Raw genomic sequence first — 21,173 nt, forward strand, 5'->3', positions numbered from 1 at the left:
ATAACTTTTTTAAAAGTTATTTTCTACAAAATATGCAAACTATTGATCTGCTTTACAAGTGTTTTCTGAATGTTAAAAATAAATGAATATCAACATTCACAAAATAAATAAATAATAAAAATATCTTACTAAATCGGCCCCTGCTTGAAGTAAAACATCTGCAACATCCGTATGTCCATTTTCGCAAGCATAGGTTAAGGCTGTGTCTCCTGTTGCTGTTGTAGCATGAACATTAGCACCTAGCCAGCAAAAAAACCAAACATTTACTTTGTAAACTGTAAAACTATATTAAATAGTCCAATTTTGCAATTTGATGAAATTGACAAATTCAAATATTAAAATATCATAAAGTATTTTAAGTATCCTATTTTTCTTTTATGCATTTAGGCACACAGAAAGGAACCATACTAGGGGTGCCTGGGTGGCTCAGTCGGTTAAGCGTCTGCCTTCAGCTCAGGTCATGATCCTAGGAGTCCCAGGATCAAGCCCCACATCAGGCTCCCTGCTCAGTAGGGAGGAAATCCAAGAGACAAAAAAAACAAGTAAAAGAAAATAATGGAGATGGAATTGGCAAAATCCACACTGTGGGAAGCCTAAAGGATAAACATTCCATTTCTTCAGTCAAAGCTTGCAAGGAAATAGAAAGATGGGAGGGGAGCCCACAGGCAAAAGACACTTAAGAGACATTGATCAACAGTTGTTGTATAAATCTTATTTGAATCTTGATTCAAAAAAGTCATTAAACACACACATACATATTTGTAAGAAAAATAGGAAAACTGCTTAGACATTTAATAATACTAAGGAATTATTGGGGCGCCTGGGTGGCTCAGTCATTAAGCGTCTGCCTTCGGCTCAGGTCATGATCTCAGGGTCCTGGGATCGAGCCCCGCATCGGGCTCCCTGTTTGGCGGGGAGCCTGCTTCTCCCTCTCCCTCTACTGTTCTCCCTGCTTGTGCTCTCTCGCTCTCTCTGTCAAATAAATAAATAAAATCTTTAAAAAAAAAAAATAATACTAAGGAACTATTATTTTAAAAATTTTAGGTAGGAAAATGATATTGTGGTGATTTTTTAAAGATTATCTTTCAGAGATACATATTAAAACATTTATTGATCATTTATAGAAATAAATTTATTTTTTTAATAATTTATTTTCAAATTAAAAAAATTAAATTTTAAATTTAAAAATGTTTCTCTAAACATATATGGTGGCAGATGTCCACTAGACTTAAGTGTTGATCATTTCACAATATATACAAATAACAAATCATTAGGTTGTACACCTGAAACTCATGTTAGATATATCAATTACATCTCAATAAAAAACAATTGTATAAAGATAAATGGGGGATATGAAAGAGTATAGATGAAATGAGACGGGCCATAAATTAAAAATTGGTAAAGCTGGGGGATGGTTTCTTAGGGTTCATTATACTATTTTCTTTTTTTTTTTTTTAAAGATTTTATTTACTTATTTGACAGAGAGAGACACAGCAAGAGAAGGAACACAAGCAGGGGGAGTGGCAGACAGAGGGAGAAGCAGGCTTCCCGCTGAGCGGGGAGCCCGATGCGATGCTCGATCCCAGGACCCTGGGATCATGACCTGAGCTGAAGGCAGACGCTTAATGACTGAGCCACCCAGGCGCCCCTATACTATTTTCTATGTTTGAAAAAATGCCATAACAAAAAGGTTCTTCAATTTTTAAAAATGTAGAGGCAATATATTAAAAAACCTATTTTTTTTTTTTTTAGTGCTACACTCTAAGAAGAACTTCATGTAAATTAAGCACACTCTTTAAACTGGAAAAAAAAATGTATAGATAGTGATCGTATAAAAAAGTGATTCTCAAACCCCTGAGATAGCTCTGGAAACTATATACTTCAAATTAGCATAAGTAGCTAAATGAGACTCCATGGTGGTACAACAGAAAAAACAAAGTCCAGAGTTCTAAGTATGAACATAAGCTCTGTCACTTACTAGCTTGGTTGTCTTAGGGTAATATGATTGTGTGTTGTTTCCATATCTGTAAGAATGTGTTTAATATTTCTTACTATACAGGGACCAGTGGTAATTAATAGAGATAACATAAGAGCTGAGCAGAATGTCTTGGTATTCAATAATTTCTTTTTTTTTTTAAAGATTTTATTTATTTATTTGACAGAGAGAGAGAGACAGTGAGAGAGGGAACACAAGCAGGGGGAGTGGGAGAGGGAGAAGCAGGCCTCCAGCGGAGCAGGGAGCCCGATGCGGGGCTCGATCCCAGGACCCTGGGATCATGACCTGAGCCAAAGGCAGACGCTTAACGACTGAGCCACCCAGGCACCCCGGTATTCAATAATTTCTTATTAAACATTTATCCCTTCTTTTAAAAGCCTCTTACAATAAGACTTTATGTAGAGGGTCGTGGGAAGACTGTGGAAAGGTAACCACTGGTAGAGGTCTCCTGAAGCGGACAAAGACAGTTGCTGAAAACGATGGAGGTACAATGACTGAATAATGCATACATTAACTGCAGTGATTGATAATATTTGAGTCAGGGGAGAGGCCAGCTTGTATGATTGGTCTATGCTTTTGTTCAAAAACTACACAATCATCTGAACCATTAACAATCCTAAGAAATTATTTCAATAATAAATCAAAGGAAAAATTGAGGGTGGGCTATAATGAAATTAATGTTAACAGTAAAAGCTTAAAAATGTTGAATAAAGTTTTGCTAAATATTTTATTTTCCTTTACATATTTATTTCTTCATATATCTTTTTTTTTTTTTTTTAAGATTTTATTTATTTATTTGACAGAGAGAGACACAGTGAGAGAGGGAACACAGGCAGGGGGAGTAGGAGAGGGAGAAGCAGGCCTCCCGCAGAGCAGGGAGCCCAATGCGAGGCTTGATCCCAGGACTCCGGGATCATGACCTGAGCCGAAGGCAAACACTTAACGACTGAGCCACCCAGGTGCCCCTTCATATATCAAGTTTTAAACAATGTTAGACATGGATAAAAAGAAAAATTTTATATTATTTCTTTTTTTTTTTTTTTTTAAGATTTTATTTATTTATTTATTTGACAGAGAGAGAGAAATAGCGAGAGAGGGAACACAAGCAGGGGGAGTGGGAGAGGGAGAAGCAGGCTTCCCGCAGAGCAGGGAACCTGATGCGGGGCTCGATCCCAGGACCCTGGGATCATGACCTGAGCTGAAGGCAGATGCTTAACAACTGAGCCACCCAGGCGCCCCAAAAAATTTTATATTATTTCTAAAATACATATAAAGGTATATTTCTATCTGGATCAGTTTTTTCCTGGTATATTCTTTTTTTTTTTTTTTTTTAAGATTTTTATTTATTTATTTGTCAGAGAGAGAGTGTGAGCACAAGCAGGGGGAGAAGCAGGCAGAGGAAGCAGCAGGCTCCCTGCTGAGCAAGGAGCCCGGTGCAAGACTCGATCCCAGGACCCTGGGATCATGACCTGAGCCGAAGGCAGATGCTTAACCAACTGAGCCACCCAGGTGTCCCTCTGGTATATTCTTTAAATGCTATAAAACTACAAATATTTTATGTAAAACTACTTATTTCTTCCTATTGCTTACCAATGCATAAAGCACAAATTATTTTAAAACTAAGTAATTCTGCCAAAAATTAAATTCCCACTTGTTCTTTTTTCTTTTTTTTCTCTTAAGAAGACTGAAAAATGTCAAGAAATGAACAGGCTTAAAAGTATCAAACTATAACCTCTATAATGTTCATCCCCACCTCCACTTACTAACAGAGACTAAGAGGAACTAACTTCTCCCTTCCAGAAGCCACAAACTATTCAATGGAGAGAGAAGGTCGATGAGAAGGTTATGGTCATGAAGCAAAAATTAGTAACAATAAGAAAATGTTTTAAAGATGACATTTTTAGGGATTTAGGAGCCTAAGAAGAGCAGTCAAATTGTGGAGCTGGCTTTCAACTTTTGTAGATATGAAAAAGTTAAGGTTAATTGATAAAGTTATGAAAGCAATATAAAAGCCTTTTTCTAAAAGGCATTTTTAAATCCACATACCAGCAGCCAATAAATATTTAACCAACTCGAGGTGTCCCTCCTGTGAAGCCTCCATCAGAGGTGTGGAGCAGCCGAGTTCTATATCAGCCCCTGCCTTAATCAAGAAGTCTGCAACTTCAGAAAATCCTCCACAGCAAGCCAAGGTCAGAGCAGTTTCTTGGGTTTCTTCCGTCTGGGCATTTATATTTGCTCCTAAGAGGAAAGCATAAAAATTGATAAACTAGCTGCAACACTTAATGATAAAAATGTTGTTCTAAATTGTGTTAATCATCTCTCCCTACTTCTGGGATTCCTTCTAGAGTACTAATAATTTTATCATCAATGCAAAAAAATATTTTAGTTGTAGTAAACTTCACTGATACTCAATACAAAATATCCAAAGGAAATGTATTTTTTTAATTAAAGAAGTAAAACTACTTTACCTTGTGCTAAGAGTAGTGCCACCATCTCTTCATGTCCTTCCCGAGCAGCTTCCATCAAGGGAGTATATCCTTCATCATTAACTTCTTCTAGATTTGCCCCCCTTTCAATAAGTAGAGCTGCCAATTCAACATGTCCTCCACAGGCAGCTAGCGTTAACGGAGACTCGAATGAATCTGCAGGCATGTTCACTTGAGCACCACTATCCAAAAGCAAACGTGCTACCTCTACGTGTCCATCCTGCAGATTTTTAGAAGTAAAGCAAGAAGGAAGGAATTTTTTTTGTTGTTTTGAGATTTTTAAATTGGGAGAAAAGAAGTAAGAGATTGAGGAAAGATGGAAAGGGAGAAAGAAAAGGAGATGCACCTTAGATATATACATATTATCATGCCCATCTGAGAAACCTGAGATGTCTTATCAAAAACTCCAATAAAATTACTTTACCTTACTTTTGAACAAACCCAAAATTTTCCACAAGAATCAGACTTGCGACATATATTAACAGTTCCAAATAATTACAAATTTTCACATTCTCTGAAGTTCAAAAAACTGTTAAATCCATACACAATAGTACCTCAAAATAATTCCTATTTATACTACTGCCAAGTCAAATATAACTATACCCTCAAACCTAGGTGTCATATTTAAGTGCAGAAACTGTATTAGATCTATTTAAGAAACAAAGGCTTGACAAAAAAATAACAACAAATTCTATGAAGTCATTCCCACTTGGGATTATGTCACCAAGGAAAACCCCTGTGGGCTGATAGTACCCTATATTTTTCTTCATCACTAGCTTGTTGCAATGAAAGAAAGAATTTTACAAAGATATAAAAATAAATATCTATTCACTTGTAAATAATATTACCATGGGTCCATCTGCACAGACAGTAAGGCAATTAATAAAACAATCTCATGGAGGGTAATTCATTCTATCCTTCTATCACCATAAGTATTCTTCTTTAGTTTCAAATTCTTTTTTTTTTTTTTAATTTTTTTATTGAGAGAGTGCGAGCAAGAGAGCACAAGCAGGGGGAGCAGCAGAGGGAGAGGGAGAAGCAGACTCCCCACTGAGCAGGGAGCCCATCGTGGGGCTCGATCTCAGGAACTTGAAATCATGACCTGAGCCCAAGGTAGCCACTTAACCGACTGAGCCACCCAGGCACACCTTTAGTTTTAAATTCTTTACTTCAAAATTTTATATAGGCCTTAACTATTGTTGTTGCATATAAAGTCAAATGCTGTGTTGTTCTGTACTTCAAAAAGGACCAAAACACTGCTAATGAAAGGTAAAGACTGAGTATAAAAATAAGGTTTTATATTGGGCAACTCTTCTATTAAAGAATTAATTAAAGAAACCTTAATTAAATGTTAGATTTCAGTATCCATCACGAGTTTCATTATATTTAACTAAATGACTAGCTCAGCTTTGATCACTTTTGACATGATGCCAAAAACAAATGACTTGCCATTAAACTTTCAGTTTTACTAAAACTGAAATAAAATTCTAGCTTTACTATTAAACACCAATACTTCAAATATATGTAAAATAAAGTATATTTTAACCAAATTACTGTGTTAAGTTATTTGGTGTTTGAAATACGTTTCTAATTGAAAAGAAAATAGAATTTATAAGTATTAACAGATCAAGGAACTACTGCTATGCTCCTCTAGGCTCCCAATACTTTTGTGTGAATTTACTTCAATTTCTTTATTGATTTCTGCTACCATATCTTGAGTACATATATTAAAATAGAAATTATACTAAGCACTTTTTGCTTTAATAAAAAAATATTAATTTTGTCAAAGGAAAAAAATAAAGAAGTAAAAACAGAATAATCCAATCTTAAAGGCCTAATACAATTATTAGAATTTTTTAAAATTCCAAGACTAGTCAGTAGCCAGTACTGGACTCACTCTCCTATAATAAACAACTGTAAAATTTGGGAAACAGAGATAAAGCAACTGTAGACACTGAACAGCAACCAACTTAAGGCTAAGCACCAAAAAAAGGTGCTACATAAGATGAACGCTACATTCACTCCAGCTTTCTCTTTAGGCATCTTCCAAACCGTTGTCTAAGGAAACTGAGGCTAAACAAAGAGTGTAAGATCTCTTTCAACAAAGAAAACAAAGATCAGAACACAAAGCAGCCAAAATAGTTAGGACTTGAGGAGTATGGGCAGGATACCTGAGAAAAAGAAAATACAGAGTAATCTCCAAATCTATATAAAACTATCTTCAGATACTTGGGCAACTCCTGAGTTGAACACACTAAGGATGACACTCTAGGAGGCTAGGAGAAATGGCTGCTGGAAGGTTGGAGAGCTTGGGAGTTCAGACTCAGCCAGAATAGAAAGACCAATGGCGAATATCCTGGCTTTCAAATGAGATGGTAGAGAGCCATACCTAAGGAATACCCAAAGATCAAGGTGCAAGGAAGTAGGAGTGTAAGAATAAAGCTGAAATTAAGCCTCAGTATGATCAGAGTGATCCACTGGTTAATTTAACTGCCTGCTAGAACAAAACATAACAGTTTTATAAGAAGGACAGGATAATCAAGATACTTGAAAAGGGATCATCTATAGCATATGGCTTATAATTAAAAATACCAGACATATTAAAAGGCAGGAAACTGTGATGATTGTCAAGATATACAATAACCAATAAAAGCAGACCTAGAACTAAATCAAATATAAGAGATGGAAGAAAAGGACTATTAATGATATATTAAAGGGGCGCCTGGGTGGCTCAGTCGTTAAGCATCTGCCTTCGACTGAGGTCATGATCTCAGGGTCCTGGGATCGAGCCCCGCATCGGGCTCCCTGCTCGGAAGGGGGCCTGCTTCTTCCTCTCCCTCTGCCTGCCGCTCCCCCTGCTTGTGCTCTCTCTCTCTCTCATAAAAAAAACAAAAACAAAAACAAAACAAAACAAAAGATATATTAAAGAAAATAAAGGGGGAAAATGGAAAAAATGAACAAAACAATAAATTTCAACATAGAATCAGAATATAAGAACATCATATCAATAATTATATTTAGCAAATGACACTACAGATAAAGGGCTGGTATCCAAGATCTATAAAGAACTTCTCAAACTCAACACCCAAAAAACAAATAATCAAGTCAAAAAATGGGCAGAAGATATGAAAAGATACTTCTCGGAAGAAGACATACAAATGGCTAACAGACACATGAAAAAATGTTCATCATCATTAGCCATCAGGGAAATTAAATCAAAACCACATTGAGATACCACCTTATACCAGTTAGAATGGCAAAAATGGACAGGGAAAGAAACAACAAATGTTGGAGAGGTTGTGGAGAAAGGGGAACCCTCTTACACTGTTGGTGGGAATGCAAGTTGGTACAGCCACTTTGGAAAACAGTGTGAAGGTTCCTCAAAAGTTTAAAAATAGAGCTACCCTATGACCCAGCAACTGCACTCCTGGGTATTTACCCCAAAGACACAGATGTAGGGAAAAGAAGGGCCATATGCACCCCAATGTTCATAGCAGCAATGTCTGCAATAGTCAAACTGTGGAAGAGCCGAGATGCCCCTCAACAGATGAATGGATAAAGAAGATGTGGTCCATATATACAATGGAATATTATTCAGCCATCAGAAATGATGAATACCCAACTTTTACATCAACATGGATGGGACTGGAGGAGATTATGCTAAGTGAAATAAGTCAAGCAGAGAAAGTCAATTATCATATGGTTTCACTTATTTGTGGAACATAAGGAATAGCATGGAGGACATTAGGAGAGGGAAGGGAAAAATGAAGGGGGTGGAAATCGGAGTGAGAGATGAACCATGAGAGACTATGGACTCTTGAGAAACAAACAGGGTTTTAGAGGGGAGGGGAGAGGGGGGATTGGTTAGCCCAGTGAAGGGTATTAAGGAGGGCACGTACTGCATGGAGCACTGGGTGTTATATGAAAACAATGGATCGTGGATCACCACATCAAAAGCTAATGATGTATTGAATGGTGACTAACATAACATAATAAAATTTAAAAAATAATAATTATTATATTTAAATGTAAATGGTCTAACCAAACCAATTAAAAAACAAAGACTTAAAGAGTGGATTATAAAACATGACCTAAAAATATGCTGTCTGCAAAAGACTCACTTCAGTATAACAATATAGGCATAGCAAACATATCAAAGATTGAAAAGAAAGGATAAAAACATTTATCAGGGAAACAATTACTGGAAAACAAGAGTAGCTATATTAATATCAGGAGCTATGTTAACAAAAGAGACCTCAGAACAAAGATTACCAGACAAAGAGAAATGTCACATAATGATAAAAGGGTCAATCACGAAGAAGACATAGCAATTCTAAAAATGTATAGGTACCAAACAACAGAGCTCCAGCATGTGAAAAAATGTGAAAAAAATGAAAAGCAACTAAAAGAAGAACTACACAAATCCACAAGTACAACTGAAGATTTTAACACAACTCTCTCAATAACTGTTAGAAAAACTAGACAGAAAATCAGAAAGAATGTAGAAGAATTCTACCATTAATCAACAGGATCTAATTTACTTTTACAAAACACTCTACCACAACCAGCAGAATATACATTCTCCACAAATGCACAGGGAATATATGTCCACATCATGACTATAAAACAAACTTCAAAAATTTAAAAAAACTGAAATCATATGAAATGTATTCTCTGACCACAATGGAACCAAACTAGAAATCCTTAACAGAAAGATCACAGGAAAATCTTCAAATGTTTGGAAACTAAACACACAACAAAATAACCCATGGGTCAAAGAGGAAGTCTAAAGTGAAATAAAAGATAATACATGGAACTGAATGAAAATGAAATATAACATATAAAATTTTTTTTAAAGATTTTATTTATTTGAGAGAGAGAAAAAGAGAGAGAAAACATGAGGAGGGGGAGGGGCAAAGGGAGAGGAAGAAGCAGACTCCCTGCTGAGCAGGGAGCCTGACATGGGGTTGAGCAGGGAGCCCGACATGGGGCTCAATCCCAGGACCCTGAGATCAGGACCTGAGCCAAAGGCAGATGCTTACCCAACTGAGTTACCCAGGCACCCCCAACACAACAAAATTTGTAAGACACAGCTAAAGTAGTACTGAGAGGGAAATTGATAGCACTAAGTGCATACAATTAGAAGAGAGAAAAATCAATAATCTAAGCTCACATTTCAAAAGCTTAGAAAAAGAAGTACAAAACACACCTAAAGAAGGAGAAGGAAGGAAACTCTAAAGAACAGAGTGGAATGATCATACTCGACGGTGAAAAACTGAAAGCTTTCCCCTAAGATCAGGAACAAGACAAGGGTGTCCACTCTCACCACTTTTTTTTTTTTAAAGATTTTATTTATTTGACAGAGAGACACAGCGAGAGAGGGAACACAAGCAGGGGGAGTGGGAGAGGGAGAAGCAGGCTTCCCGCTAAGCAGGGAGCCCGATGCTGGGCTCATTCCCAGGACCCTGGGATCATGACCTGAGCCGAAGGCAGACGCTTAACAACTGAGCCACCCAGGCGCCCCTACTCTCACCACTTTTATTCAACACAGTACTGGCAGTCCTAGCCACAGTAATCAGACAAGAAAAAGGAATAAAAGGCATCCAAACTGGTAAGGAAGGAGTAAAACTTTCACTATTTGCAGATGACACAATACTACATATACAAAACCCTAAAGACTCTACCAAAAAACTACTAGAACTGATAAATGAATTCAGTAAGGTCATAGGATACAAAATCACTGTACAGAAATCCACTGCATTTTTATACACTAATAATGAAGCAAGAGAAAGAGAAATTAAGAAAGCAATCCTAGGGTGCCTAGGTGGCTCAGTCAGTTTAGTGTGTGTGTCTTCGGCTCAGGTCATGATCCCAGGAGTCCCACATCACATCAAGCTCCCTGCTCAGTGGGGAGTCTGCTTCTCCCTCTACCCCTCACCCCTGCTTGTGATATCTCTCCTTCACGCTCTCTCTCTCAAATAAATAAATAAATAAATATGGGTGCCTGGGTGGCTCATCGTTAAGCGTCTGCCTTCGGCTCAGGTCATGATCCCAGGGTCCTGGAATCGAGCCCCGTATCGGGCTCCCTGCTCCACGGGAAGCCTGCTTCTCCCTCTCCCACTCCCCCTGCTTGTGGTTCCTCCTTCTCTGTGTCTCTCTCTGTCAAATAAATAAATAAATAAAATCTTTAAAAAAAAAAAATTAAAAATAAATAAATAAAATCTTTAAAAAATAAAAAAAGCTATCCTATTTACAATTGCACCAAAAATAAAAAACCTAGGAACAAACTTAACCAAGGAGGTGAAAGACTTATACTCAAAAAAATAAAACACTGATTAAAGAAACTGAAGACAACACAAAGAAATAGACATTCCATGCTCGAGGACTGCAAGAACAAGTATTGTTAAAATGTCCATACTACCCAAAGCAATCTACAGATTTAGTGCAATCCTTATCAAAATACCAACAGCATTTTTTACAACACTAAAATACATAATCCTAAAATTTGCATAGAACCACAAAAGACCCTGAAGAGTCAAAACAATCTTGAAAAAGGAAAACAAAACTGGAGGTATCACTATTCTAGATTTCAAGTTATATTAGAAAGCTATAGTAATCATAACAGTATGGTACTGACACAAAAAGAGACAAAGATCAATGGAATAGGATAGAAAGCCCAGAAACAAACCCACAATTATACAGTCAATAAATCTTCAACAAAAGAGGCAAGAATATGCAATGGGAAAAAGATAGTGTTTTCAACAAATGGTGTTAGGAAAACTGGACAGCTATATGCAAAAGAATGAAACAGGACCAGTTTCTTACACCATGCATAAAAATAAACTCATTGGGGGCACCTAGGTGATTCACTAGGTTAAGCGTCTGCCTTTGGCTCAGGTCATGATCCCAGAGTCCTAGGATCAAGCCAGACGTTGGGCTCCCTGCTCAGTGGGGACTCTGCTTCTCCCTCTCCCTCTGCCCCTCCCCCTGCTCACGCACATGCTTGCGTGCACGCACGTGCATGCGTTCTTTTGAATAAAAAATAAATAAAATCTTAAAAAAAAATAAAACAAAAAAATAAATTCAATGTATAAAAGACCTAAATGTGAAACCTGAAACCATAAAAATCCTAGAAGAGAGCACAAGTGGTAATTTCTCTGACATTGGCCATAGCAACATTTTTCTAGATTTCTCCTGAGGTAAGGGAAATAAAAGCAAAAATAAACTATTGCAACTACCTCAAAATAAAAAGCTTCTGCACAGCAAAGGAAACAATCATCAAAACTAAAAGACAACCTATTGAATAGGAGAAGGTATCTGCAAGTGACCTATCTGATAAAGTGTTAGTATCAAAACACATTAAGAACTTATACAACTCAATACCCAAAAACAAATAATACAATTTAAAATGGGCAGAAGACATGAACAGACATTTCTCCAAAGAAGACATTACCAATGGCTAACAGACACATGAAAATCAACATCACTCATCATCAGGGAAATGTAAATCAAAACTACAATGAAATATCACCTCACATGAGTCAGAATGGCTAAAATTAACAACACAAGAAATGGCAAGTGTTGGCGAAGATATAGAGAAAAAGGAACCCTCGTGCACTATTGGTGGGAACACAAACTGGTGCAACCACTGTGGAAAACAGTACAGAGGTTCCTCAAAAAATTAAAAATAGAACTACCATACAATCCAGTAATTGTACTACTGGGCATTTACCCAAAGAATACAAAAACACTAATTCAAAAGGATATATGCACCCGTATTTTTACTGCAGCATTATTTACAATAGCCAAATTATGGAAGTGGCCCAAGTGTCCATCGATAGATGAATGGATAAAGATGTGGTGTGTGCCCTGCAGAACAGGAAATGACATGGTCGACAGGAAATGCATAAAAAATGAGAGATGGAAAAGCTCTAATAGCAGTTCATATTTTCATAATGGCTGTTTTGCCTCATTTATTAAATATTTGAGAAATCTTTATATACAGTTTTATTTTTAAAAAAAAATTTTTTGTTATGTTAATCCCCATACATTACATCATTAATTTTAGATGTAGTGTTCCATGATTCATTGTTTGTGCATAACACCCAGTGCTCCATGCAGAACGTGCCCTCCTCAATACCCATCACCAGGCTAATCCATCCTCCCACCCCCCTCCCCTCTAGAACCCTCAGTTTGTTTTTCAGAGTCCATTGTCTCTCATGGTTCGTCTACCCCTCCGATTTCCCCCCTTCATTCTTCCCCTCCTGCTATCTTCTTCTTTTTTTTTTTTTCCTTAACATATATTGCATTAATTGTTTCAGAGGTACAGATCTGAGATTCAAGTCTTGCACAATTCACAGCGCTTACCAGAGCACATACCCTCCCCAGTGTCTATCACCCAGTCACCCCATCCCTCCCACCCCACCCCCCACTCCAGCAACCCTCAGTTTGTTTCCTGAGATTAAGAATTCCTCATATCAGTGAGGTCATATGATACATGTCTTTCTCTGACTTATTTCGCTCAGCATAATACCCTCCAGTTCCATCCACGTCGTTGCAAATGGCAAGATCTCATTCCTTTTGATGGCTGCCTAATATTCCATTGTGTATATATACCACATCTTCTTTATCCATTCATCTGTCGATGGACATCTTGGCTCTTTCCACAGTTTGGCTATTGTGGACATTGCTGCTATAAACACTGGGGTGCACGTACCCTTTCGGATCCCTACTTTTGTATCTTTGGGGTAAATACCCAGTAGTGCAATTGCTGGATCATATGGTAGCTCTATTTTCAACTTTTTGAGGAACCTCCATACTGTTTTCCAGAGTGGCTGCACCAGCTTGCATTCCCACCAACAGTGTAGGAGGGTTCCCCTTTCTCCGCATCCCCGCCAACATCTGTCATTTCCTGACTTGTTAATTTTAGCCATTCTGACTGGTGTGAGGTGGTATCTCATTGAGGTTTTGATTTGGATTTCCCTGATGCCGAGCGATATTGAGCACTTTTTCATGTGTCTGTTGGCCATTTGGATGTCTTCTTTGGAAAAATGTCTGTTCATGTCTTCTGCCCATTTCTTGATTGGATTCTTTGTTCTTTGGGTGTTGAGTTTGATAAGTTCTTTATAGATTTTGGATACTAGCCCTTTATCTGATATGTCATTTGCAAATATCTTCTCCCATTCTGTCGGTTGTCTTTTGGTTTTGTTGACTGTTTCCTTTGCTTTGCAGAAGCTTTTTATCTTGATGAAGTCCCAATAGTTCATTTTTGCCCTTGCTTCCCTTGCCTTTGGCGATGTTTCTAGGAAGAAGTTGCTGCGGCTGAGGTCGAAGAGGTTGCTGCCTGTGTTCTCCTTTAGGATTTTGATGGACTCCTGTCTCACATTGAGGTCTTTCAACCATTTGGAGTCTATTTTTGTGTGTGGTGTAAGGAAATGGTCCAGTTTCATTCTTCTGCATGTGGCTATCCAGTTTTCCCAACACCATTTGTTGAAGAGACTGTCTTTTTTCCATTGGACATTCTTTCCTGCTTTGTCAAAGATTAGTTGACCATAGAGTTGAGGGTCCATTTCTGGGCTCTCTATTCTGTTCCATTGATCTATGTGTCTGTTTTTGTGCCAGTACCATACTGTCTTGATGATGACAGCTTTGTAATAGAGCTGGAAGTCCGGAATTGGGATGCCGCCAGCTTTGCTTTTCTTTTTCAACATTCCTCTGGCTATTCGGGGTCTTTTCTGGTTCCATACAAATTTTAGGATTATTTGTTCCATTTCTTTGAAAAAAGTGGATGGTATTTTGATGGGGATTGCATTGAATGTGTAGATTGCTCTAGGTAGCACTGACATCTTCACAATATTTGTTCTTCCAATCCATGAGCATGGAACGTTTTTCTATTTTTTTGTGTCTTCCTCAATTTCTTTCATGAGTATTTTATAGTTTTTTGAGTACAGATCCTTTGCCTCTTTGGTTAGATTTATGCCTAGGTATCTTATGGTTTTGGGTGCAATTGTAAATGGGATCAACTCCTTAATTTCTCTTTCTTCTGTCTTGTTGTTGGTGTATAGGAATGCCACTGACTTCTGTGCATTGATTTTATATCCTGCCACTTTACTGAATTCCTGTATGAGTTCTAGCAGTTTTGGGGTGGAGTCTTTGGGGTTTTCCACATAAAGGATATACAGTTTTATTGAAAGCTAAAAATAGGCTCTAAAGTAATGTAAACGTACAAAGCACAAATCTACTTGAATGTTGCTTAAAGGAATATATGAATAACAAGGATGTGTATTATGGATATATATGATTAATTTGTAATATTTTAAAAATAACTTTTAAAGAATGTATAGGCTGCATATATAACTCAGGAGATTCCATATCTTTCTTCTATTTCAAAGGAAAGATTATAAAATATAAAATTTCTTAGAGAAAGAAGCTCCTCTTCAGACATGAACAAGAAAAAACAATTAAAATTGTGTCAACAGTTTTGAGTTTATGAATTCTAGAGATTAAAATATTTTACTCTAGTGGGAAAAAATGAAAGTAACACTGTTACTTCTGCATTTCTGTGTCTGATCGGGAGGCTGTGCTTTGTTAAAAAGAATAGATGTCATTGCATAGTGTATATATAACTATTCAGGTATCAGCTGAGATTAAATATAGGTCCATTTTTGTTATAGACTTTTAATATTGAAGTTAATAGTTTTGGGTGTTAACTTCACTGGAAAACAAACCATTTTTAATTTCAGTTAACTTTAAAAACAAGCATTCTGAACAAATAAAAAATGTCATTTTACTTTAAAAAAAAAGATGTGGTGTGTGTGTGTATAGATACACATATATATACACATATAGATACACACATACACACACGATGGAATATTATTCAGCTTAATTAAAAAAGAATGAAATCTTGACATTTGCAACAACATGGATGGAGCTAGAGTATAAAACTAAGTAAAGTAAGTCAGAAAAAGACAAATACCACATGATTGCACTCATGCAGAATTTAAGAAACAAAACAAATGAACTAAGGGGAAAAAAAAGAGAGAGAAACAAACCAAGAAACAGACTCTTAATTACAGAGAACAAACTGATAGTTACCAGAGGGGAGGTGGGTAGGGGCATGGGCAAAATACACAATGGGTATTAAAAAGTACACTTATCATGATGAGCACTAGGAATGTATAGAATTGTTGAATAAGAATATAGTACACCCAAAACTAATATAAAACTGTATGTTAACTATACTGAAATAAAATAAAATAAAATAACTTAATAAAAATTGTAAAAAATTACACAAACTAGACACCAATTAAAAGAACTGAAAAAAGACTAAACTCAAAACTGGCAGAAGGAAATAAAGGTTAGAACAGAGATGAACGCAATAGAGAGAGAAAAATCAATGAAATCAAAAGCTGGTTCTTTGAAAAGATCAATAAAATTGAGAAACCTTTAGCTAGATGGACAAAGAAAAAGAAATTTAAATTAGTGAAATCAGAAATGAAAGTGGGGACAGTACTACCAATTCTACAGAAATAAAAAGCATTATAAGATAGCACATTGAACAACTGTATGCTGACAAACTGAATAACCTAGATGAAATGGACAAATTCCTAGAAACACAAAACCTATCAAGACTAAATCACAAAGAAATAGAAAATCTGAATAGAACTTTAACTAGTAAAGAGACTGAATCAGTAATAAAAAAAAAAATCTCTCAACAAAGAAAACTTATGGACTTGATGGTTTCTCTGGTGAATTCTACCAATTCTACCAAACATTTAAAAAAGAATTAACACCAATCCTTCTCAAACTTCTTCAAAAAATTGAAGGTGAGGGAACACTTCTTAACTCATTCTATGAGACTAGCATTATCCTGATACCAAAGTCAGCCACAGACACTACAAGGAAAGTACAGACCAATGTCTTTTATGAATACTGAATGCTAAAATCCTCAAGAAAATACTAGCAAAGTGAACTCAGCAGCATATTAAAAGGTTTATACACCATGATCAAGGAGGATTTATTCCTGGAATTCAAGGATGGCTCAACATAAGAAAATAAAACAATGTAATACACCACATTAACAGAATAAAGAGGAAAAAAAATCACAGTATCTTCTCCAATGATACAAAAAAGGCATCTGACAAAATTCAAAATCTTTTCATGATGAAAACTCTCAACAAATTAGGACTAGAAGAAAACTACCACAACATAATAAAAGCTAAATATGAAAAACCCACAGTAAACATCTACTCAATGGTGAAGACAGAAAGCTTTTCTTCTAAGATCAGGAACAAGGCAAGGATGCCCACTTTCACCGCTTCTATTCAAATAGTACTGGAAGTTCTGGCCAGAGCAATTAGGCAAGAAAAGGGGTGGGGGGGGGGGAAAGGCAACCAAATAAGAAAGGAAGAAGTAAAATTATCTCTGTTCACAGATGATGTGTAGGAAACCCTAAAGACTACACACACAAAGAAGAGAAGAAGGAGTGATTGTTGACATGGGCTGAGAAGAAAGCTCTTGGCAAAGGAATGTCCCCACTAAGAGGCTGCCTATCCTTCAAGGTGGGCTTAATAATGTCACCACCTTAGGAGAAAATAAGAAGGCTTAGCTGGTAGTGACTGCACATGATGTGGATCCCACTGAGTTGGTTATCTTTCTGCCTGCCCTATGTGATAAGATGGGGGTTTCCTACTTCATTATCAAGGGGAAGGCCAGGCTAGGGCGTCTGGTCCACAGGAAGGCCTGCACCACTGTAGCCTTCACACAGGTTAACTCAGAAAACAGAGGAGCTCTGGCTAAGCTGGCAGAAGCTATCAGGACCAATTATAATGACAGATATGATGAGATCTGCTGTCACTGGGGAGGCAAGGTCCTGGGTCCAAACTCAGTGATTCACATTGCCAAGATGGAAAAAACAAAGGCTAAAGGACTGGCCACCCAGTGTATGCTGGGCTAAGTGTATGCTGTTGAATTTTCTGTACATAAAAGCAATAACAAGTTTTCTTTAAAAAAAAAAAAAAAGGGCGCCTGGGTGGCTCAGTTGGTTAAGCGACTGCCTTCGGCTCAGGTCATGATCCTGGAGTCCCGGGATCGAGTCCCACGTCGGGCTCCCTGCTCAGCAGGGAGTCTGCTTCTCTCTCTGACCCTCCCCCCTCTCATGCTCTCTCTCTCTATCTCATTCTCTCTCTCAAATAAATAAATAAATAAAATCTTTAAAAAAAAAAAAAAAAAAAAAAACAGGGACGCCTGGCTGGTTCAGTCAGTTAAGCGTCTGCCTTTGGCTCAGGTCATGATCCCAGGGTCCTGGGATCGAGTCTCGTATCAGGCTCCCCGCACAGAGGGGATCCTGCTTCTCCCTCTGCCTGCCGCTCCTCCTGATTGTGCTCACTCGCTCTCTCTCTCTCCCCCTCTCTTTGACAATAAAATCTTTAAAAACAAAACAAAAACAAAGGTTAAACACAGCATTGCTTTTCAATGTCATCTCAAATGAGTACAATTTAAAATTACCATGCAAGCCTCCATTAAGGCAGTGTGCATCTCATCTGTTTTGTGCTCTTGATCTGCACCAGCATCAAGTAGAAAGCGAACCATATCCAAATGGCCTTAAAAAAAAAAGAAAAGAACATGAATTTTCAAACCGTATTTCTGAAGAATTGAGTTATTAATTTAATACAAATGGGGAATCATTTTCTTTCAGGTATCTATACAAAAATTTATGAGAACTGATTTTTCATTCAATAAAGGAATGACAGTTTTACAAAGCCAATCCAAAATAATAAGCACGCTCTCATCAAGGTATCTAGGTTTTAAAGACTGAATTAGTAGAAAGCACATAACTCAAGTTAAGTAAAGCAATAATACTATTCTTTGATTTAATCTATATAAACTATCAAACTATCAAATCAAAACACTGAAATCAAATAGAATGCCAGGTAAAATATGTTTGGATCATATTTTTCATAAAAACAGCATTAAAATAATGACCATAAACTCACTGTGGCAATGAACAGGTACAGAAAACTCCATTCAAAATAATTTCAACCCTCTGGATACATTTAATATATAAAAAGCCTTAATAGTCAGTAAGAAAAAGACAAACACTCCAGTAGAAAAATGGATGAAGGACATGAAATGGTTATTAAAAAAGAAATGTAAATGAATACTAAACTGAAAAAAAAAATTAAACCTTCCTATTAAACAAATGCAAATTAAAATAAGACACCATTTTTTACTATCAAAATGGCAAATATTAAAAAGAATGATAATACCCAGTGTTGGTGAGGGTGTAGGGTGGGATAAAGGGCACTCTCAAACACTGCTGGTGGGAGTGTAAATTGTTTCAACCTTTCTAGAAGGCAATTTGGCAATATGTATCAAAAGCCTTAAAAATGTCCATACCCTTTGACCCAGCAATTCCACTTCCAGGAATTTATCCTAAGGAAATAATCAGAGATTAGGCAAAGATGTCTGCACAAGGATGTTATTACAGTGTTTTTAATAATAGTGAAAACTGGGAACAATTCAAGTGTCCAACAATAGGTAATTATGGTACATCCATTTGATGTATTTGCAGAGACTACTAGTTCCCTACTCAATACCCACTCTTTCAGTCTTCCATAGTAACAGAACTCTGATTTTTATCTGAGTGGCAACATGCCTGACTAAAAGACTACATTTCCCAGCTTCCCTTGCTATGTGTAGCCAATGAAATGTAAGTGGGAGCTATAAGGCAGAACTTCTAAGAAGATTCCTTAAAGGTAGCTTACTGATTTGGAAAGCACTCCCCATTTTGCCCTTAGCCTCTTTGTCCTACAACATAGATTGCTGGGGCTTTAGCTACCATCTTGGATTACAGGTAACTTTGAGAATAGAAATCAAATAGTAGGAAGATAGAACAGAAAAACAGAATTCTGAGATCTTGATAGCAGTAGAACAGCTATACTAGTTCTAGACAGCCTATACCCTTGGACTTGATTTATGTAAAAAAAAAAAAAAAAAACCAAGCTTCTCTTTTGTTTAAATCATTATTAATTTAGGTTTCATGACACATGCAGCCATACCCACTCCTAGCTGAAATAGTGAAATACTATGTGGTCATCAAAAGTTGTGTTACAAAAATATTTATTGAGATGGGAAATGTACATGATATATTGCTAAATATAATAAGCAGACTATAAAACAAGTATGGTTGTTTAGTTTAAATATATATATGTATATATATTTGTTTATATATATATGCTTAAAAAACACACTGGAGGGCGCCTGGGTGGCTCAGTTGGTTAAGCGACTGCCTTCAGCTCAGGTCATGATCCTGGAGTCCCGGGATCGAGTCCCGCATCGGGCTCCCTGCTCAGCAGGGAGTCTGCTTCTCCCTCTGACCCTCCCCCCTCTCATGTGCTCTCTCTCTCCTCTCATCCTCTCTCAAATAAATAAATAAAATCTTTAAAAAAAAAAAAACAAAAAAAAACACACTGGAAATAAGTATACTAAAATACTGCTTACATGCTTTAATCTTTACGTGGTAACAATACATGTCATTGTAAAATTTCTTTTCCTTATGCTTTTCTGTGTTTTTGAGGTTTTCTGGATCAACTGTGATTATTACTATTATTTGAGTGTGTATTATTTTTGAAATAAAGGTTGGAAAAATCATATAAAACAAAAATTATTAAAAAATGGAAACCCTCTAAATCTGTGCTACAAGTTTTCGTTGACTTCATAGCTACCTGAATAAATTTGAATTAAAATAATAAACATACACTGTGAAATTATACTTTATGAAATACAGGCTAAAATGGACTTTCTATATAATCTCTTACAAGTTACATAATTTGACAGCACAGGGAAAACATAAATATAAAATTAATTCAAATACTCAATACTCAAATATTTAAATATTCAAAGCTGTTATGAAAAAAATTGTAAATATTCATATATAGAGAGAGTACCTTTGTAGCATGCAAGGGTAAGAGCACTTTCTTTGAATTCATTAGAATGAGTGTTGATGCCTGCCCCATGATCCAGAAGAACTCTTGCAACTTCCACATGACCTGCACTGGCAGCTTCCATTAAGGGGGTATGTCCATTTTCATTATGATCTTCTATATTTGCACCTTCATTAAGTAGCACTTTCACAATGTCAACAAATCCTCCAGCACAGGCATATGTTAGTGCAGTATTTCCTAACAAAGAAAAAAAGATATACAGAATTATGATAAAATGGATATAATTATAACTATGCTATGCTCTAGTTCTACCCCTTCAATTCCCTTACATAAACCGCTAGAACTATCATCTCGCCTTTTTTTGTTCTATTGGTTAAAAGCATCATCTTAATTTTCTCACTAATTAAAAGATTTATTATAGGGGCACCTGGGTGGCTCAGTTGGTTAAGTGTCTGCCTTTGGCTCAGGTCATGATCTCCAGGTCCTGGGATGGAGCCCCATGTTGGGCTTCCTGCTCAGCGGGGAGTCTGCTTCTCTCTTTCTCTCTCCCTCTGCCCCTCCCCCTGGCTCATTCTCTCCCTTTCTCTGTCTCAAATAAATAAATAAATAAAATCTTTAAAAATAAATAAATAAAAGATTTGTTATAAACAGGCCAATTTACTTATTTTCCTACTAGATTAAAGATATGTGTCAGAAGGAAAATGTACCTAAAACAATGAACAGTCTAATGAATAAATCTGCATA

At 36.7% G+C, this 21,173-nt stretch overlaps 1 protein-coding gene across 4 annotated transcripts in view; it reads right to left on the reverse strand.

The window, feature by feature from the left end:
• Positions 1-21,173, reverse strand: part of LOC116645277 (ankyrin repeat and KH domain-containing protein 1) — a 124,046-nt gene that overhangs the window by 67,023 nt on the left and 35,850 nt on the right. For 3 of the 4 annotated variants that reach the window (XM_032425372.1, XM_032425373.1, XM_032425370.1), the window contains exons 6-10: positions 20,433-20,666; positions 17,992-18,086; positions 4,465-4,702; positions 4,043-4,234; positions 130-239 (exon numbers count right to left, since the gene is read on the reverse strand). In XM_032425372.1, coding sequence (XP_032281263.1) covers positions 130-239; positions 4,043-4,234; positions 4,465-4,702; positions 17,992-18,086; positions 20,433-20,666 — 869 coding nt within the window. The remainder of the gene's footprint in view (positions 1-129; positions 240-4,042; positions 4,235-4,464; positions 4,703-17,991; positions 18,087-20,432; positions 20,667-21,173) is intronic. The other variant, XM_032425374.1, reaches the window with a different exon arrangement.

Source organism: Phoca vitulina, unplaced genomic scaffold (assembly GCF_004348235.1).
Source record: "Phoca vitulina isolate PV1807 unplaced genomic scaffold, GSC_HSeal_1.0 scaffold32, whole genome shotgun sequence".
Classification (NCBI taxonomy): domain Eukaryota; kingdom Metazoa; phylum Chordata; class Mammalia; order Carnivora; family Phocidae; genus Phoca; species Phoca vitulina.